General features: G+C 43.3%; 1 protein-coding gene across 1 annotated transcript in view; it reads left to right on the top strand.

Moving 5' to 3' along the window:
• Positions 1-20,829, top strand: part of MBOAT2 (membrane bound O-acyltransferase domain containing 2) — a 244,416-nt gene that overhangs the window by 216,852 nt on the left and 6,735 nt on the right. The window contains exons 9-12 of the mRNA XM_019520725.1: positions 458-561; positions 944-1,008; positions 6,643-6,775; positions 19,088-19,239. Of these exons, the coding sequence (XP_019376270.1) occupies positions 458-561; positions 944-1,008; positions 6,643-6,775; positions 19,088-19,239 (454 nt within the window). The remainder of the gene's footprint in view (positions 1-457; positions 562-943; positions 1,009-6,642; positions 6,776-19,087; positions 19,240-20,829) is intronic.

Genomic DNA, 20,829 nt, shown 5'->3' with positions numbered 1-20,829 from the left:
CCCTTTTTGAAGATGGGAACCACGTTGGCCCTCTTCCAGTCCTCCAGCACCTCTCCAGAGCACCACGAGTGTTCATAAAGCCGTGCCAGGGGACTTGCAATGACCCCAGCGAGTTCCTTTAGGACTCTAGGGTGAAGATCATCCGGCCCGGCTGACTTAAAAAGGTCCAGCCCCTCCAGAAGCTCCCCAACTAAATCCTCACTCGCCCTAGGCCCAGGTGAGCCTCCCCTGGGGCCCAGGGTCTCATTGTGTTATTTTTCTCTCTCAAAAAAAAATCTTTTGAGCAACTTGGTTAATGCCTTAATTCTTCTGTCTTTTAAATGCCTAGACTAGTGATTTCAGGTATTATTTAAATATACAGTCTAAGAGTATATTAAAATGAAGTGGATTGAAATGTTTGTTGTCATGGGTAATATTTGCAATGACTTAGTTATTATTTTTGTTTGTTTTCTTGCAGCTGATGCAATTAATAATGCAGCAGGGTTTGGTTTTCGAGGCTATGACAAAAATGGAGCAGCATGTTGGGATTTGATATCAAATCTGAGAATCCAGCAGATCGAGGTTTGTTCGTGGTTCTTTCTAAATTTGCGCTTATGTAAACACTTTGTATTGCATTAAGTTGTCTTGAACTTCTCTGTTCTCAGGATAGCAGTGTGTTACAAACCAGAGGTGGTGACAGTTTTTTGGGAAATGGGTGATAAATCACCTCCCTTTGGTGTATGCTGTCTCTGCCCGTTAACTTGTGGAATTTTTGGTGATTTATGAAGTTTCTAAAAGTAGAGTTATAGATGAAGGAATAAGAGATGGTTCATAATGGAGTGGTTGAGCAAATTCTAGAGTCTTTATCCAGTTCATTCCCAAAGAATCTTTTATTGTTCATAATTCTGAAATACTGCATGAATTTATACTTTGGAAAAATAATTAATATGTTTGGGTTTTACAGTTTGCAACAAGTTTCAAGATGTTTCTTGATAACTGGAATATTCAAACAGCTCTTTGGCTTAAAAGGTACTGTATTTCTTATAGGAAAGCTTTTCTGTTTAAAAAAAAAAAATCCTTTAAAATAAGAAATTTATTCAATGCTTGGTTAGAAATCCAAAAATAACAATGTTGGTGCTAAATGGGCTGAGTTCTAGCTTGCAGGCATGTTGGGGAACACTTTGGGGGGCTCAGTGTGAGCATTCTTTGCTACAAATAGTTGTAAATAATTTTGTAACGAGGCCATCTAAAAGTCCTCTTCACCCGAGGGGAGATGGCAATCTTGGGCTGGCAGCAGACCATGGAGACTGCTCCCTGGTTGGTTCCTCAAGTTAATACTACAGTTTTGTAACAGCTTTTTATTGTAAATGTAGCTGACTGTGCTAGAGGAGAAGGAGTGAGGGTCTGAGAGAACTGGGAAGAGAAAGGGCTGTTCCAGAGAAGACAGGGAGCTGTCCCAAGGAGGACAAAGTGGAGTGAGAAAGAAGTAGTCCCAGAGAGGACAGAGCGGGTTCCTAGTGAGGACAGGGGGAACTGTGATGGAAGATTAAAGGTGCTTGATTTGAAGCAAGTCTATTGTGCTGTTTGGCATGTTGGCACTATGAACCTCCTCCTGCTTTGAAAAGGAGAACTCATGCTTCCCAGAAGCTGACCAGAGAAGAAACTCTGAGAAGAGGTTGCTACAGCTTTCTGGGGAAGCCAGGATCTTGAGCCAGAGGCTTGTCCCTTGAAGTCATGCCAGGGCTGGCTTCAGGGACCCTATAGGAGAGGGAGACCACACAAGGCTGCTTCTTGGGGAGTCCTGAGGCAGAGCTTCCCCTCAACTGACATGATCTGCGACACGTAAAACAATTATCAGATTCAATTAGAGTGTTGCTCTTCTTGGATAGTGCTTTGTTAAATCATGGAGCTGAGTTAACAATGACCTTACTGCATGAAATAAAAAACAACAACCCATAACCATATATGCTGTTGATCTTGAAAATAAAACATTATGCAAACGGGGGACCTAGAAGTATTCATTTGTGGAGGAATCTTTTTTATTTTCAAGTTTCCAAGTAGGAGATGATGTACCCTATGACAGGTATAATCAGCCCAGATCTGCCTCTCTGACTGCTGGCCTGCACAAAATCTGTATTGCCACAGAAACTTCCCGTCTTGCCTCCTGTTGACTGCATTGCAAGCAGAAGTTGTACAAGAGTGTTCAGTATTTTCCGTACTCACTTTTTGTGGATAATGCAGAGATGAGAGAGTGCCTAAAGAATTAGTGTCTCTGACTGTTCCTATCCCAGTGTTTGCATGGTGGATAATAGAGCCAAATGGAATGTCCCACCTCTACAGGTGGCTAGAAGGTAACCTAGTCCATTCCCTTCCTCTGAGGCAGGATCAAGTGTATCTATCCATCTCTGACGTGTGTTTGCCTAACCCAGAACTATTCAACTTCAGAGTGGCTGAGGCCCCCACCATTCAGTGCCCTCTTCCTGTGTGGGGGCCTCGGGCCCTGTCGCCATACTGTCCCACCCCACCCCATCCCACCCCCACAGAGGCAAAAAACAGAAGTCTGGGGAGGGATCGGTAACTTTGAGACCTTGGTTGCTGCTGAAATAGTGGGGAAGTGGTATATGGGCAAGAGCCTATGGACCACAAACTAACCCCTTATTACCTGCTTGAGGCTCACCAGGTTCAATTTGGGCAGCTCTGGTCTAACTTCTTTATTTTTAAAATCCTCCCCACAATGGAAATCCTACATTTTCCAAGTTAACCCATTCCAGTGCTTAACTGTCCTTACAGTGTGTTGGTTAGTTTTCTTAATATATAACTCTAATCTCGAGTTACAAATTAGCAGATTACCTTTTGGATTACCTCGGATAGATATAGAAAACTGTGGACCTATCTAGAGAAAGTGTCTGGAGGAGAAGGATATGACGATATTAGAATTATATAAAAGATGGTTATAAAGAGAACTAGGGATGTAAATATCATTCACTTATTCACTTAGGCTCCTCTAATTTATATCAGTTAAGCAGTTAACCGATAACACAGCAGCTCCAGGGGCCCTTTGGGGGTCGTGGGGGAGGAAGAGGCGATGGCAAGCCCAGCCAGACAACACTGCTGTTTTCCTCTTGGGCTGTGGGTACGTGTCTCCCTGCTCCTCCCCACTTGCTCCTTCCTTCTTACTGCCCTCTGGTTCCTGCTGGACCACTGCGCAGCTTCCCTTCCCCCCCCACCCTGCCTTCACTGGCAGGCCCCAAGCTAAACAGTAACTGGTAAGCTAACCAGTTATTACTGGGCTTACCAGTTCAGTGATTAACCGTTTAACCTTTCACATCCCTAAAGAGAACCATGGCCAATTATTTTCCATGGATACTTGTGGGATGGAGCAGAAAGAATCGATGGATGTTTTGCGATGCTATGGAATCTTCTACACGTGGAACTTTTAAGCAGAAGTTTGACAGGCCTGCCAAGAGCGGTCTAGCATGTACACTTGATCCTCTGTCAGTCTGGGGATGGACTAGACCAGGGGTTGTCAACTGGGGGTATGTGAGAAGGCCCTAGGGGGTATGTGCAGGTGGGCAGGGATGGAGTGCCACCAGCTTGTGCTGCCCCCTCCCAAGAGCAGGGCTGGGGGGCGGGAGGGGCGCAAGGGCAGCAGTGCCCCTCTGAGGGCTGCACAGGTGCAACCCAGCTGGCTGGATGTGGGATGGGGGGAGCTTGTACACGGCCACTACCCACCACTCCACGCTGCTCTCTGCTGCTGTTCTGCATCCAGCTGCATGCCACCCCGACACCCCCCCCGCCCCCCCCCGCTCCCAGGGGGAACCTTTTTAAAAAAGGTTGAAAACCCCTGGACTAGACCAGTTGCCTGTGTTTCCCCTCATTAGAGGGGCCAGTATCTGCAAGGACAGTGAATATAAGTGGCTTGAGCTGTCTAGGGGGCAGAGGTTTGTGGCCTGTGGCAGAGGGTCAGGTTGTAAATTCTGGCCTGTGCAGGCAAAAAGTAGATTTCATAGATTTCATAGACATTTGGGCTGGAAGGGACCCCGGAGGATCATTGAGTCCAGGCCCCCGCCCCAGGGGCAGGAAGTCAGCAGGGATCGTAGGATCATAAGATAACCATCCAAATGTGTTTTGAAGGCGTTCAAAGTGGGTGCATGAACTGCCTCAGGTGGCAGTCTGTTCCAAACCTTGGGGTCTCGGACAGTGAAGAAGTTCTTTCTTATGTCCAGCCTAAATCGGTCACAGTGGAGTTTGTGACCGTTCGATCTTGTCATCCCTTGGGGGGCTCTGGTGAACAGTTGTTCCCCCAGATCCTGATAAACTTATAGGTGGCCACCAGATCACCCCAAGCCTGCGCTTTTCCTGGCTGAATAGCCCCATTTTAGCTCTAGTGTTCCCTGATTTTGTATTTACTATTCTCTTCATAAGAAATGTTGGCGTATTGGGAGACTGTTCTTATGTTCTCCTCTTCAGGCTTTTCTTTTTGTAGAGAAAACAAACGTAGTTCTTTACTTTCATAGGTCTGACTTTTCTTCTTTTATTTTTATTGTTCTCTTCTGACTTTCTTCCAGCTTGGCTACATGTTAACATGTGGTGCTCTAAACTGAGCATACTTGCTAAGGCATCATCAGTGTAAAGTAGAGTAGAATAATTATCTTCTGTTACTGTATTCCATGGAGAAACTTGCTTTTATTTTTTCTCCAGCAGCATCATAATGTTAATTCGTATTAAATTTATGGGTCACTCCTAATACTCAGATTCTCTTCTGCAGTACTGCTCCCCAAACAATCATTCCCCATTTTGGTCCAGTGCATTTCATTTGCCCCCCTCCCCTCTCTCAAGTGGGTGCCTTATTTTTTTTTAACCTCATCTTAATAATTCTGGACCATTTCTTCAGCTTGACAAGAATCATTTTGCATTCTAATCCTGTTCTCTAAAGTGCTTGCAACTTTTGCCACCTTGGTTCCATCTGCTGATTTTATAAGGGCATTCTTGATTCCATCATCCAAGTTTTGAATGAGACTGTTGAACAGAACCAGACCCAAAGCAGGCCCCTGCAAGACAGGTTGATAGGTCTTCCTCATTTAAGACTGAACCATTTATAATCACTCTTCTGAGGACTGTTTTTCTGTTAGTTGTGCTCTTACTCACTGTGATTTTAAACTAGACCATATTACCTTAGTTGGCTTATAGGAATGTTGTGAAACAGTGTCAAAGCCCATACTTGTCAAGATCCTTCTTCAGTATCCCAGTTACCTTATCAACAAAGAAAATTATAGATTGGTTGGCAGGACACATCCTGCTGTCTTTTTAACTGTTAGGTCCTTACAAATGTGATTAATTTGATGTAGTTTCTTTCCAGTTATCAAAGTTGGGCTGACTGGTCTGTAATGTACAGGCTGATTTTTCTTTTTACTGTTTATAGCAATAAATACTATATTTGCTCTTCTGCAATCTTCTGTGATAACTGCTAATGATGCAGAGATTGCACTGCTTTGTTCCTTAACTATTCCAGGGTAAATTTAATCAGGCTCTGACTTGAATACTCTTAGTTAAATATTCTTTACTCTGCTTTTTCTTGTGGTTGTTTTAATTGTGGGCCCAATTAACCTGGCTGAAGCAAAAAGTCATTGAACTTTTCAGCCTTCCATGTGTCATCCTTCATTTCTTCACCTTTCCTGTTTAAATAATAGACATGTAGTTTTTAATTTTTTTCCCTTTCTTTCCTTCTAATGTAATTTTCTAGAAACTTTTCTGCTACATCTTGCTAAGCAGAACACTTCATGTCTTAGTTTTTCTGATTTGACCTTATGTTTGTACTTCTGCTGAGCAGTACATCCCTCTTTCCTGTTTAATTTTATATCCTATATAAGAACTGCTCTACCCATATCATTCTTTTACTATGTTTCATATCATTCCTCCAAATCAGGATAACTTACTGTTTTATCTTTTAATAGTATTTTTATCTTTTAATAGTATTTTGTTTAGAGACTGCTAGCTTTCTTGTTAATGAGATTGACAGCTTTCTTGAACTCTTTTTTTTCCCTCTAGAATTCCTTCCAATGGGACCATGACTACTAATTTCTTGAGTTCAGATTCTATATTTTTAAGTTAATTGCTGCTGTTCTTGTGCTTGTTTTTTTTTCCTTCCTTAGAACCATCAATTCTATTGTTTAACGATCACTTTCAACCAATTGCCTTCCACCTTCTTCTCATTCAGTTAGAAATGAATCCAAAATCATTCCTCCCACAGTTTTAACTTTAGTTTCTGAAATAGAAAATATCTCCAATTCATTCTCAGAACTTCTTGGATAGTTTGTGAATTATGTTTATTATGATTATTTTTAATAGACATCTGGATAGTTAAAGCCTGTCTTTATTGCTCACATCCAGTCCTTTGGATACTTCTGTATATTGCCACTATAAACAGTATGCTTGGTAACAAAGATCTTTACACTGAAAACTTGTATCAAAGCTCTTAGTAAATGTCCAGCATTTTTTGTAAATCATGATACAATAGTAATACTATATAGGTCCAAGATTTAAGAGAATTATGTAATGACATAGGGTTAAATTGCTATTATTTCAAGGGTTTAAATATTTATTGGCACTGTTTTGGTTAGCTGCTTTCTCTAATATCCTTTTTTAATTTTTTTTGGTTGCTAGAGTATGTTATGAGCGAGTGACCTTCAGTCCTACAATCCAAACTTTCATCCTTTCAGCCATTTGGCATGGTGTGTATCCAGGATATTATTTATCATTTCTAACAGGAGTGCTGGTGACACTAGCAGCACGAGCCGTAAGTACCAACCACGCTTTTTAACTAGTATGTAGTTCTTTTATAGCCAAGAGACTCTGCTGTAGTGCACAAAAGTGTGCTTCAAAGGACAGAGTGGAAGACAATCTTCACACAAGGAGTTATCTATTTTTTTAGATGTGGCAGAATGGTTAGGAACAGATGGGCAATAAAAATAGAGCTAGGACTCAATGTGTGTTTTAGAGCACATCTTTCATGTGAAGTTCAGGTTGTCCTAACTCTTTCTGATAAAATATTTGTTTTGCCACCTAGCTCAGGTGTAAAGTTTATCTTGAAATGTTCACATGTTACTGATGGGCATAAAGCTGTCCTGAGGATTTTGGTGGTCTAAGCTATCAATTTCTGGAGAATTTTGAAGCAAATTTCAATCTGATACTGTCCAAAAAATGTTAACTACAGCAGTGTTATTTTGTCTCAGCCAGAAAATAGCTTCAGTGAGTTTTCTTCTCAAATGACTGCCAAGCAGCAGCAGAATAACTTTACAAGCTTTTGACCAGTTTCATTGATGCTATTCAGAGTCTGTAAATCCAGAGAAACAAAGCTGTCAAAATACTGTCAGTCTTTCAACACTGCTTTGGGAAACTTTCATTAGAAACAGATGCTGGTATTAGAGTTATCCAAAGGAAGAAAATGATCCCAAAAATAGAGGTGGTACTAGGGGAGAGTTTCCCATTAGAACAGCAAGGAAGCTGTAAGTGAAGGGAATGATAGTATGCGAAAGCCCTGCATACCTTTTGACAGGCAGTCTAAGAGGGAGTTTCAAGACTGATCAGTTAATAATGAAATACATTGTATTTTGATTCCATGCATCTCAAACCACTGTATAAAGATTGGCAAGATCCCTGTTGTAAAGTAATAGTCTTTCCTTACAACACCCCTGAGCCTCTGGAGATGAATATACAAAAAACTCTTTGTAGCCCCTAGGAAGGTTGGGCTCACATCTCAGCTACAGTTTGATGCAAATGGTACAGTCCTAAATACATGTGCCAGAGCGTGGTACACGAAGGCATTTTGCTTGGCTTGCATGCCTCGGGGAAGATGGCAAGGGATCCAAAAGGGACCCAATCCTTGTTGTGGCAGCGCAGCCCAAGCCCCTTCCCTGCTGTCCAACTCGAGGTATGAGTGCACCTGCCACTGGCAACAAGCTGGGCCAGGACTCCATGGACCCTGGTGCAGTTGCATGCATCCTCCCTGCCACCTGCTACAAGCATCCCAGGCTCTGTGTGAGCATCTATACCTTGGGGTGGATGGCAGGGAATGGGCCAGGGCTTCCCTGGCACAACAAGGATCAGGCCCCTTCCGGCTCCCTTACTGTCTGCCCGGGCACACCAACATCTTACAAGTTGAGGTTGCGATGTTTTTGACACTCTACCAAAAAATGTTGCTGACCCCTGATCCAGACTGTTCCCTAACAAAGAATTGGCGCACTCTGTCCTCTTCTCAGCAACAGAGGGGGCTTTCCCATATTACAAATCTTCTGGCTGCCAGCATCTACCCGTGCCAGGTGCCACATGGCTTCTTGGGAGCTCCACACAGCTTCATTAGCACAGCTGTGCCAGCAGGATGCACAATAATTGTTATTCAACAGCTGTCAGAAAATATGAATGCATCTACATGGGCTTTCTGGCAGCTTCCTAAAGGAAGCAGAAGCCTTTTGCTTGCACAGCTGGTGTTGCTCTGCTGATAGAAAAAGGGACTGGAGGAGCCGTGAGTATGGTTGCACTTTTTTGGCAGCAGAACTGCATAGTGGTGACCTAGTCAGGGTTCCAGTAAGCTGAGTTTCTTCTTAGAATGTTGTCTGGAGGCTTTGGTACTGGGATGCTTCTTACCTATATTTCATATTTATCTCTACTAGCGTGTATAGTTCTTTATTTATCGGGATTGAGTTATATACAGAACTTTATTATTATTATTATTATTATTAATTGACTATCTAGAACAGGCTAAGGTCTATTTTTTCATGGTGTTCATTTGCATTTACCCGTCCTTTTTAGGTTTGCAAAGATAAGGTTCTCCGAACTCCACCTTTCCCCTCCTGCCATACCTCAGCCTCCATTTGGAACATAATATAAGAATTGTTTTGCTGGGTCAGACCAAAGGTACATCTAGTTTCTGACAGCGGCAAGTAAGAAGTTAGATCAGGGCTGTCCAACTTAAGCAGCTAGGGGCCACATGCCCTGTGGCCACAAGGATCCCTCTCCCCCATTGCGTGGCAGCCCCCCTGCAGCACTCCAGTCACCCTGCATGGATGCTCTACTCGCCCTACCTTGCATCTTCTTTCCACTGCTGCACCACATGGCCCTGGCCTCACCCTGAGTGCCCTGTGCCCTGGAGTGGGCGCAGAACATAGAAGCCAAAAGAGGGAGGGGGAAGCCCAGAGACTCTGGCTGCTGTTGCGGCTGGAGTGATAGGTGGAGCTGCGGCCAGATGGGAACCTGGGGGCTGCAACTTAATGTGGCCTATTGACCACCAGTTGGACAGCCCTGCTTTAGATGAAGAGTGTTAGAAACCAAGTATATGTTGTATGATCCATTCCCTATCATACTCACCCAGTCACCAGTAGGTTACATCCCTAATTCTGCTGATTTCATTCATTAACCATTTAATGTTTCATAAATAGATCCTTATTAGTGTCACTCACTGATTTAAAATTTGATCCTTCCGTGCTTAAATAATGTAGTTTTCTGCACAAATCTCTGAAACTCAAGACAGTTTGGTGGGTGTGAATTTAAGAAAAAGCATGTTGAAATGTTACTTTGAACAGAGCTGCCATTTTATGAGACTTAAAACTTGACTTGTTTAACTCAGAAACAGAAGCTGAGAGGGGATGTGACTGCTTGTCTTGTGCATAGATCAGGGGAGATAAACACCAGGGATCTAGAAGAGTTATTTAAGCTAAAGGACAGTGTTTGCACAAGAGTAGGCAGGAATAAATTTGTCATGAATCATATTGATTTGGAAATAAGGGGCGCCGATACACATGCAGTGAGGCTGCTCCAATGTCCTGTAACTACAGTGCGTCAGAACAGACTCAATTATCTCGCTCCAGCATCGTATGTATCAGTGTCCCTGTACTGAAAAATGGTGGTGGGGGTTCTTTAACTGACTGTGGCATCGATGCCTACACAGTCAGATGGACTGCAGATTGGCTGAGGGGTCGCACTCAGAGGGTGGTGGTGGATGGGTCATATTCGACCTGGGGCGAGGTGGGTAGCGGAGTCCCCCAGGGCTCGGTCCTGGGGCCTGCGCTGTTCAATTTCTTCATCAGCGATCTGGATGAAGGGGTGGAAAGTAACCTGTTTAAATTCGCTGATGACACCAAAATCTGGGGGGAGGTGAGCACGCTAGCAGGGAGCGAGAGATTGCAGAGGGATCTGGATAGGTTACAGGGGTGGGCTAACAGGAACAGGATGCGTTTTAACACGGACAAGTGCAGGGTGCTGCACTTGGGCAGTAGGAACCAGCAGCACACTTATACAATGGGGAACTCCTTACTCGAGAGCACGGAGGCAGAAAGGGATCTTGGAGTCATTATTGACTCCAAGATGAACATGGGCCGACAATGCGAGGTCATGGTTGGCAAGGCTAACCGGACCTTGTCGTGCATCCACAGGTGCATCTCGAGTAGAGCCAAAGAGGTGATCCTCCCCCTCTATGCGACACTGGTCAGGCCACAGCTGGAGTATTGTGTCCAGTTCTGTGCGCCCCAGTTCAAGAGGGATGTGGACAATATGGAGAGGGTCCAGAGGAGGGCCACCCGCATGATCCAGGGACAACAGGGCAGACTCTACAGTGAGAGACTGCGGGACCTGAACCTATTCAGCCTCCACAAGAGAAGGCTAAGGGGGGACCTGGTGACTGTCTATAGACTCACTAGGGGGGACCAGAGGGGTTTGGGGGAGACGCTGTTTCCCCTAGCGCCCGCTGGCATAACAAGGAGAAATGGGCACAAGCTGTTGGAGAGGAGGTATAGATTGAACATCCGCAAAAACTACTTCACCGTTAGGGCGGCTAGGAGCTGGAACCAACTTCCAAGGGAAGTGGTGCTGGCCCCTACCCTGGGGGTCTTTAAGAAGAGGCTGGATGCCCACCTAGCTGGACTCGTTTGAGTCCCATTTCTCTTTTTGGGGTTTTTGTTGTTCTCCCGCCCTGGCGGGGGGTCGGGCTAGAAGATCTACTAGGTCTCTTCCGACCCTGAATCTATGAATCTATGAACTAAAGCACCCCCCCCACCATTTTTCAGTGTGGGGATATTGATGCAAGTAACACTCCGGGCACTTCAATTGGAGTGGTGCTTGGAGCCACTCTTAAAAGTGCCCTCCCCTGGAGCATGTCTATAAATGCCCAAGGTTTCTAAACACCAGAGAAGTGTTCTTGAACAGTCTTCCAATAGGAATAGTGAGGGCAAGCATCCAACCAGAGTTAAATTGGAGCTTGAAAAGTTTATGAAAAGGATTTTATAACATGGGTGCCCACCATAGGAAAATGAGCTTGCTGCTGCGAGAGGTCTCATCCAGTCCTGTGTTTCTAGGGCTTGGCAGCTATGACAGTAATACAGCATAATAGTTGCATAGCAGTTTTACAGCCTTCTTAATCCTTTGAAGTAGGGATGTGTTTAATCTCATTTTGGTAGCGACTAAGATGGAAAGCTATATGACTTCTCAAAGTCATGGAGAAGGTAGTATATAAATACTAGCTAATTCCCTGTCAAGAATGATGGAGGAAGAGGGCTGGGATGGAGTGCCGCCACCTAACACCCCATGCTGCTGCCATTCTGCCTTTTGCAAGGAGAAGGGTGGGGGAATCGAGACCAGTGCTGCTGGCCTTGGCTCCCCCATTCTGTCCAGTCCTCGGTGCAGCTTCGGAGTCATGGCAGCACTCCCCCATGCTTGGAGCATGCTGATTGGCTGTTTCCATCAGCCAGTCAGAGGGCGAATAAAGCATTACAGACAGACAGACAGACTTAGGCTTTTATAATATTAGACCGTAAATCGGGTGGAGAGAGAGTGTATAAAAAATAAATCCAAGAGCAGAATTTTGGCATTTCCCTAAAACAGGCCACATGACACTGAATTGGTCTGGATCCTAGCTGTAAATGGAGAATTCAGCTGGCATGCTCCCCAACAGCAATTCTGCAAATACACTTGACCTGCAATTTTTGAAAATCTGTATAGATTTTATAGATTCTTTAGATTTGAGTGGGAACCAGATTGATTGACAGCGTTCTTTGTAATTGTGTTTAAATTTCATTACCACTAAGTATGCCAATGATAGCATTTTGGGTAGTCCAGAATTTCTGAATGGTTTTCAGAGGCAGCCCTAGAATTGAATATAGTGATCCTATTTAACCTCTTGAAGACATAGAAAATTCTGACAAGGTCCACACCACTAAAAGCCGGAACCTCATATACCCAAACTGGGAAGGAAAATTCTGACTGCTGCTACTCTCTGGATCACAAAAGAATACAAAAGGACTCTTTTATATTAAAGTGTAAACCCTGAATTGAGCACAAAATTCTTGTCTCGGTTTCAAATTATTATTTCCTAATATCTCAATTTCTACTCTCACCTTCACCCCAGTGATGCAGTCCTTGATTACATGAATACTAATGCAGGACACAGCCCATTGCTCCTAGCAGTTGTTACGGACTCAGGAGCACATCTGCTTCATCTGTAGCCTTATGTAAAGATATGAGAACTTGCAAATGCACTTGACTTTATCCTTTGAGGCAGACATAGTCTGTTGATGAGATCAGCACAAACTACTAACTATATACAGATTAAAAGCTTGGTTGAAAGGGATTAGGTGAGTAAGGCTACTGCTGATACCAGAGCTGCTTTCAAGCTCCCTAAAAAATCTTTCCTCAAATTGAAGATCAAAGAGAAGCTGATAACTGCCAAAACTGTCTGTCAAGAAACAAGTTTATTGAACAAAGGACAAACAGTTCATTAGAGGGAACCAGGCATCTTGCTTTCCACTGTAAATAGAATAATCCTATATACCAATAATCTTGATCTCTGCGCTCCACTTGATCTTAATAACCAATTGGGATGTATTTGTATCTCACTTTCTATAAGTCATAAGTCTCCAAGTTTGTCAATAATAGACATGTAACTAGTAATTTTGGTGCCTTGGATAGAGATGCTGACAGGCAGCTTCCCCCCACTGCCACCTGTCTATTTCCATTAGTTTAAAAAAATCACTTGTACCTTAATACACATCTGCCCACAGTTTGTATTTAATTTACCTTTTATCTATTCTTCCCATCACTTCCCTAACAGAGTCATCTGAAGGCACATTCCTCTCCACCTTCCCACTCCCACTATAGCTGTTTCATCAGAGTGTTTCTTGTTTTCATGAATCTTTAAATATACCCATTCCAGGTCAGCAGCATTGCTGCAGGCAGAGGCAGAGGGACAGGGTGCAGTCTGGCAGGGAGGTGGAGTGGCATGGCAGCAGCACAGCAGCTGCTGTGGAGGAGCAAGGCAAGCAGCCTGAAGCGGGCACCACCACACCCACATGTGCCCAATCTAGCAGCTCCTGAGCAATGGCTGAAGGAGGGGAAGGCTGGGCACTGATTCTCATGCCTGGGGCAGGGCAGCGGTGGAGCACTGCTGTAAGTGTGGGCTGCTTGTGTGTATGTGTGTTTGGTGTCCCCCTGACCACAGTGCCCTGGGCAGTTGCCCACATCACCCACCCCTAAGGCTGGCTCTGAATAGCTAGCTGTAATGTGGAGTGAGTTCTAAATCAGGCTATCTAGCTCTTCGTCCGGCTATACATGAACACCTGGGGCAGCAATTTTTACAGGATGAGGACACTTTCATATCACTTCCTCTGCTGCAGAACCCCGACCCCTGGCTCTATGGCATTGTCAGCTCACATGGTCCAGGCAACCCAGCCCTGCAGTGGCAGTGCACCACCTGCTGGCCCACTCTGCCCTTACCGCCACTGTGATGACATATCATGGAACTCTAGGGTTCCAGAGAACACAGTTGGAAAACCACTGAGCTAGGGCATGGAAAATGGGAATCCAAAGTTGAAATGTAGAGACCAGTGCACTTAGGTGCTTATGTTAAAAAACTAACAAATTTATACCATTGTTTTATATTGGTCATATTATCTGGTGCCCTTCTCACCTTCCCCTACTTATGCTCCTGGGCAATAACATCAGTGCTACTGAACAGCCAGAATCCTACCATTGGTGAAAGTGGGTGTGTTTACATGAGATGCTTTACTGTGCAGTAAAGCATCACCATCTACATGTGCACACATTTACTGTGCAGTAAATTAGTCTACTGCACAGTTAGCTACTACTACCTGTAGTAAACTAACTGTGTAGTAGATACTGCTCAGTAATGCCTGTGTAGATGCTGGCCAGGATCAAATTTGCTCCTGGTCAGTCCCAGCTCTAGGAGATCAGAGGGGATGGGGAACTCCCCCAGTTCTGGTGGTACTCGGGTCCCAGCTCCTGGGGAGCTGGGAGCTGAGCAGTGCCAGGGTGGGGTAGCTCTCAGCTCCCCCACTGTCCCAGCACTGCTCACCTCCCAACTCCCCACAGGAGCTGGAAGCTGAGCAGTACCAGGACTCAGAAGCTCTCTGCTTCCCCACCCAGCCCAGGGCTGGCAGGGAAGTGTCCTACTTCTGGTCCAGCTCCCAGCCAGCTCTAGGCTGCACAAGTATTTCCCTGCCCAGTCCAGAGCTGGCTGCGAGCTGCATCAGAAGTAGGATGGTTCCCAGCCAGCCCTGGGCCTGAATCTTCCTGCAGCCTGGAGCTGGCTGGGACCTGCCCCAGAAACGACAGTTCCCGGGTTGCTTGGGGAAATATCTGTGCTTTCCAGGAAGGTTTACTTCACAGTATTTTACTGTGCAGCTGGCCTTTATAGCATTAATTGCATGTGTAGACATAATTTCATAGTTGGTAGGGTCAGAAGGGACCTGAGCAGATCATCAAGTCCAACCCCCTGCCATGGGCAGGAAAGAGTACTGGGGTCAAATGACCCTGGCAAGGTGTTCATCCAGCCTCCTTTTAAAGACCCCCAGGGTAGAAGCCAGCACCACTTCTCTTGGAAGGTGGTTCCAGATCCTAGCCACCCTGACAGTGAAGTAGCACCTCTTGATGTTTAGCATGAATCTACCCTCTGCCAGCTTGTGACCGTTATTTGCTCAGTAATGGCTTGTTTCCTCAAATACAATCCAACCATCTTCCAGACAACCCAATCCAAACCTGGTAGATCTCATTTTCAATAGATAAGTGAGCAAAAGTCTTTATCTAACTAGAGAGAGGCAGCATCTGATTAAGTGAGCTTAGGTTCACAAAGCTTCTGCTAAATTAATCTATAAAGTACAAATCTACCCTCCTTTTTTGATGGTTTGAGTAGCACTGATCCTGGGAGGGAGTTGGAGTAGATGACCTCTGGAGGTCCCTTCCATCCCTACTCCTTAATTATTCTATGATTAATCAACCAGATTGTTTGAGTGGTGAACAGCCAGGTTAGTTTTGTTGACTGGAATTTTGTGAACATTATAAGGGAGGAGAGAGAAATCCTGCCATTCCTCATACTTGTGGTGAAAAACTTTTAAAAGAGTGCAATATGGAGAATTTTCAAAGTTGTATGCAATTTCTGGCCCCTTAAATTTCCAGATTTTTTTCTCCAACTTGTGTATTGAACCAGAAGCTTCTGGGATCTCTTCCTGTGGGTTGTCCAGAGTAGCCAGGAAACCTTAAAAGTCAGTCAGCTCACAAGTCTGGATGATTCTAAGGGAATGCTAGTTAATAGCTTTTAGGTATAATTGTAACTTTTCTTTGCAGTACTTTAATGCATATTTATTTGCCATTCTAAATGTATTAGTAATACAATGTCTAGCAAGGCTTTATTAAATTTGAGTAACCTTGGCTGCGATCTAGTAGGTTAAAATGAATTTGTTTGCAGAATACTTCAGTAGGTTATTAATAAATAGCATCTGTTTAAAGTTGCCCACAAGCATGAAAGGTACAAGCAGATTTTCCAAGCAGCTGTTTATATAAGTTGTTTCACCTAGTGCAGTGATTCTCAACCAGGGTGCTGTGAGCTATTTGAAGGGTGCTGCAAGGTATGAGCAGATAAGCACAGGCTTAAGTTTATTCCTTGCCTGACTGCCCAACTCCTCTGCAAGGAGATAAGCACAGTAATAAGCTAGTTTTTTTTTTAAATGGGGTGCCAGTCAATTCATGAAAGTTATGGAAAGGTGCTTTGAGTCTCAAAGTTGAGAACCATTGTCCTAGTGGGATTGATTTAAGGAAGGATTAAATGAATTGCATATCTGTAACTTGGCTAAGTAACTGCTGCTGAATCAAATAATATAATGCAGGTATTTGGAATGTTAAGAAAGGGAAACCTAAGTATTGGACTAATCCAACAAAATCTGTAACACTAGAAAAGTCATCTTCCAAAGCTCTAGAGGCACTGTACAGGGCAGATTTGCCTTGGTGGGTTATAAATTAAGTGATTTACATGCATGCTTGATATCTAACTTATGATACTATATCTTTAAATAAAATGTGTACAACTACCCAGGCTGCATTTATTCGTATTGCAGTGGTGCCTACAAGCTCCAGAGATCAAGACTTCACTGTGTTCTTTCTAAATAGAGTACATATAATGACAAGCCACACAAAGTTGCTTTTCCCCCTAATGAAACCGTATGCATTTCTTACAAGAAAATGAGGCCTGGAGAAGGGACAAAGTTACAGCAAGCTGATTGTTTGATATGTCACAAGTTCAGAACACTAAACTATCTAGTTATTGACATATTAGAACATAGGAACATAAAAACATAAAGAAGTGTCATCGTGGGTCAGATCAATGGTCCATCTAGCCCAGTAGTCTGTCTCCACCAGTGGCATGAGTGGATCCTTTAGAGGGAGAGCATTGAACTGGATATATCTAGAGTTCATTCTCCTCCCTTGCATTCACTATTATTGGTTTAGAGATGTCAGAGATATCATCAGGCTTTCTTTTTAATAGCTATTGATAGATCTGTCATCCATGAGTTGGTTTAGTCCCTTTTTGAACCTGGCTATACAATCTGCCTGTATATCCTCTTGTGGTAATGACTTCCATAAATTAACTAGTCGCTGCATAAAAAAGTACTTTCTCATGTTAGTTTTAAACCTGTCTCCTATTAATGTCAGTGAGTGCCCTCTAGTTCTAGTTTTCTGTGTCTTGGTGAATAACAGTTCCCTGTTCAGTTGGTCCACTCCTTCATGATTTTATTGGATTTCTATCATATCCCACCTCAGCCACCTTTCCAAACTTGAGTCTTAGCCTTGTTAGTCTCTTTTGGTATGGCATCTGTTCCATTCCCATAATTTTTGGTTGCTGTTCTCTTTACTTTTTCCAATTCTACTACATCCTTTTTAAGATGTGGATACCAGAATTGCATACGATAGCAAAGATGTGGGCTTGTCATGGATTTGTATATTGGCACAATGGTGTTTTCTGTTGCTTTCAATTCCCGTCTTAATGAGGCCCAACATTTTATTGGCTGTTTTTTGGCTGCTGCTGCATATTGAGCTGTTGTTTTTAGAGAACTATCTACAATGACTCCAAGGCAAGGTCTGAGCTGTAATAGCCAGTTTAGAACCTAGCATTGCATGCGTGTAGTTGAGGTGTGCATTACCTTGTATTTATTGACATTGAAGCTCATCTGCCATTATCCTTAGCTTGGTGAGATATTTCTACAGCTTCTTTGCTAGAATTGAGGGTTGGAGGAGTCGTTTAAAGAATGGCGGTATAGACGCCTGCTAGAGTTTTCAAAGAACCTTATATTGTGCAAAAAAGAGCTATATCAACAGAAACACAAAAGCGCTTGAAGAGAAATTGGACTAATGAGCAAGGGAGCCTGAGATTACTGGCACGGCCCAGATACAAGCTAATAACTTTACACTATTCAGGTAGCAAGGCTAAAACTCGGGGGCGTTACAGGTTAAAAATAGTGTGTGTTTGTTGAGGAGAAGAGGGAAACTGCAGAAATAAATGTAGTAACTTCAGCAAATTATATGGAAGATTAAAGTGGATCACAAGCTGAACATGCATCAACAATGTAATATTGCAGAAAAAAACTAATACCGTTTTGGGATATATTTAATAAGGAGTATTGTGTGTAAGTTGCAGGAATTGATTCTTCCCTCTTCCCTAATATTGAGGCCTTAGCTGAGATGCAGAAAAAATAGAGACAGACCCCAAAGGAAAGCAACAAAAATGATTAGAGGTTTTGAAAACATGACATGAAGAAGGGTTGAAATAATTAGTAATATTTCTTGTAGACGAGAAGACTGAGGGGAAAATTTGATAAGTTTTCAATGCAGAAACATTTTTATGACAAGGATCATGCTCAGTTGTTTTGGGGGAGGATAGGTCAAGAAGTAATGGGCTTAGATTGACACAAGGGAGATTTAAATTAGGAAATTCAACACTGGACCAGATTACCTAGACAGACTGTAGGATCTCTGTTATTGGAAGGTTTTAAGTGCTGGTTAGACCAGTGACTCTCAGTCAGGGTGCCGTGTGAGAGGAGGAGATAAGCAGGTGCCAGGAGATGAGCACAGGCTCAGGGTTGTCCCTGCCTGGCTGCTGCCCCACCCCTCTGTAAGGAGGTAAGCACTGTAATAAATGCATGAGTGTTTTAAATGGGGTGTTGCTCAATTCACAAAAGTTATGGAGGGGCACCTCAAGTCAAATGGGTGCCTCAAATCTAAAAAGTTTGAGAACCACTAAATTAGACACAGATTTATCTGGGACATTTTTTAAAAGGATACACCAACCTTTAGCAGGAGTTGGATTCGATGACCATTAGGGGTGTCTTTTAGCACTGTTCTTCTATTTTGTTTTCATATTATTTATAAATATGTGTATAGGAAGTTAGTTGACATTTATTGTAAAACAAAACTGTTGGGAAGAATAAACATGATATTATGCTGAAGGCTAGTGTACAGAAGCCAACTGTGCCTACAGCCAGCGAATCCTCGATTAGGTTAAGAGGGACTGTAAAACAGCAGCACATTTAAAGCATACTTTGACTATGGATCCTTGATCTGCGGAGTGCCATTGAATCTGCCTTGCAGTGTCTCTCTCATCTTAAAGTATGTGAAACAGTCCCCCATCATCTGTCCTTGTCAGCAAAATGAGAACAGAAGAGGCTGGAGATAAACTGAGCTGTTAACTGCTTGAAATCTTTTTTGGTAGTAGAAAGAGAACTCTCTCAGTAAAAATGTTTAGTTTCTAATGTGTCTTTTACCCACTTTTTTTTTAAAGATGAGAAACAACATTAGACACTACTTCGTTGACTTCTCCCTTGTTAAGCTGTTCTACGATATCATAACATGGATGGCAACTCAATTAGCAATAAGTTATACAGTTGTGCCATTTGTGCTGCTTTCTGTAAAACCATCTTTCACATTTTATACGTAAGTACATTTTAATTTTGTTTTTTTTAAATCCCTTTAACTGGAAACTAGTTGGATTATTCTCTGTGGCAAGACATCTCCTTTGAATGGTGAATAAAAGTGTAACATTTGGGTCATTGCCTTGCCTCCTGAGCAATTTGTCATCCACAGCTTGGAAAAGCAAAACAGAACAAGTGATAGCTCTGTAACACCACTTGAACGCCACAGGAGCCGGTGTTTATTGTATAAAGTGACTGTCACAAATTATCAGTCAAGAGAAGATAAATAAATATGTTCTCCTTTAAAAGACAGCATAGCTTAAATGGCCTGATTGATTGATTGATCTTAAAATGTATTCAGATTCTCATTACTGGGAAACAAGATGCACACAGGCATGTGCAAAACCCCCTTAAGAACAGACAAGGTTCATATTAGTGCTGTGTGGATCCTGATTCAATTTGGCAGAGATTCGGCCCGATTCAAATCAGAGGACCCTTGAATCTCTCCTAATTGAATCAGAACCCTCTGAATCGATTCAGAGAGAGTCAGAAAGATTTGGCCATAGACACAGCTTTAAATGTTTTTTTTCTGCATACCTGTAGGTAGCAGGTGGTTCATGAATGCTGCGATGCTGGGGTGGATGAAGTGTCCCACAGAAGGGTGGGGGGTTCCCCAGCACACTTGGCAGCAGACCTGGAAGTGGACCAGAAGCACTTCCAGGTCTGCAGGGGAGCACACAGGGGGGGCCCTGCACCCTCCTGGCTTAGCAACTGGTGCCTCCTCAGTCTGGGAGGGCACTGGGGTCCCCCTGCAGCCGATCACTATGTCTAGACCAGAAGCTGTGTCTGTGTCCAAATCACTGATTCTCTGAATTGGCATCGAGTCTGTAGAGTCAGATTCAGCTGAATTGAATTGGGGACAGTGATCTTAATCAACAAATCGAATCGCTGCCCCTGATTCAGGCCAAGTCCAAATCCAAATTGAATAGGGCCTGCTTTGCACACCCCCTAGTTCATATGTATTGTAGCAAAGGGTTTCACCCAACTTCACTGGGGTCTTTCTCACAGGGGCTGCCACTCTTCTGGTAGTTCTCTTTCTTGCTGTTGGCATATCCAGTATTTCCCATTTAGGCCTGGCCTTATGTTCTTTTAATTACTTTAAATTTAAGCAACTTTATCATCAGAGAACATAGTTCATCTTCCTTTTCCAAGTAGTTAAGCTCCCTCCAGAGAACTAGTCTGTATCAGTTTGCTCCATATTGATTCTTCAGCAAATGTATTAGCTAGACATATACTTCTCTCTGGAAAATTACATTTCTTCTGGTACTTTTTTCCTGCACATCCTTGTAGTAAGTGTGTATGGGCTTCCACCACACAAGTTTGGAAAATTTCGCTTTAGCTGTACCTACCTGTACAGCAAACCCTAGCTGCAAGCTCTGCATTGAGGGCATAAAAGGCAGCAGCTTGCTTCCTGCTCTTTGATTCCACTTGGCTTGAGACCAGTTTTTATTTCAGCATATGTGGCTTGCAGACCCTTTGAAGTCCTTCTTTTGAAGATCTGCTAATTTGGTAATAAAAAAGTGGTAAATTTTTTTTTTTTTTTTTTTTTTTT

This window comes from Gavialis gangeticus, unplaced genomic scaffold (assembly GCF_001723915.1).
Source record: "Gavialis gangeticus isolate Ggan-Ray unplaced genomic scaffold, GavGan_comp1, whole genome shotgun sequence".
NCBI lineage: Eukaryota > Metazoa > Chordata > Crocodylia > Gavialidae > Gavialis > Gavialis gangeticus.
The sequence above is the reverse complement of the archived record's forward strand: the minus strand, read 5'-3'. Positions and strand labels throughout refer to the sequence as shown.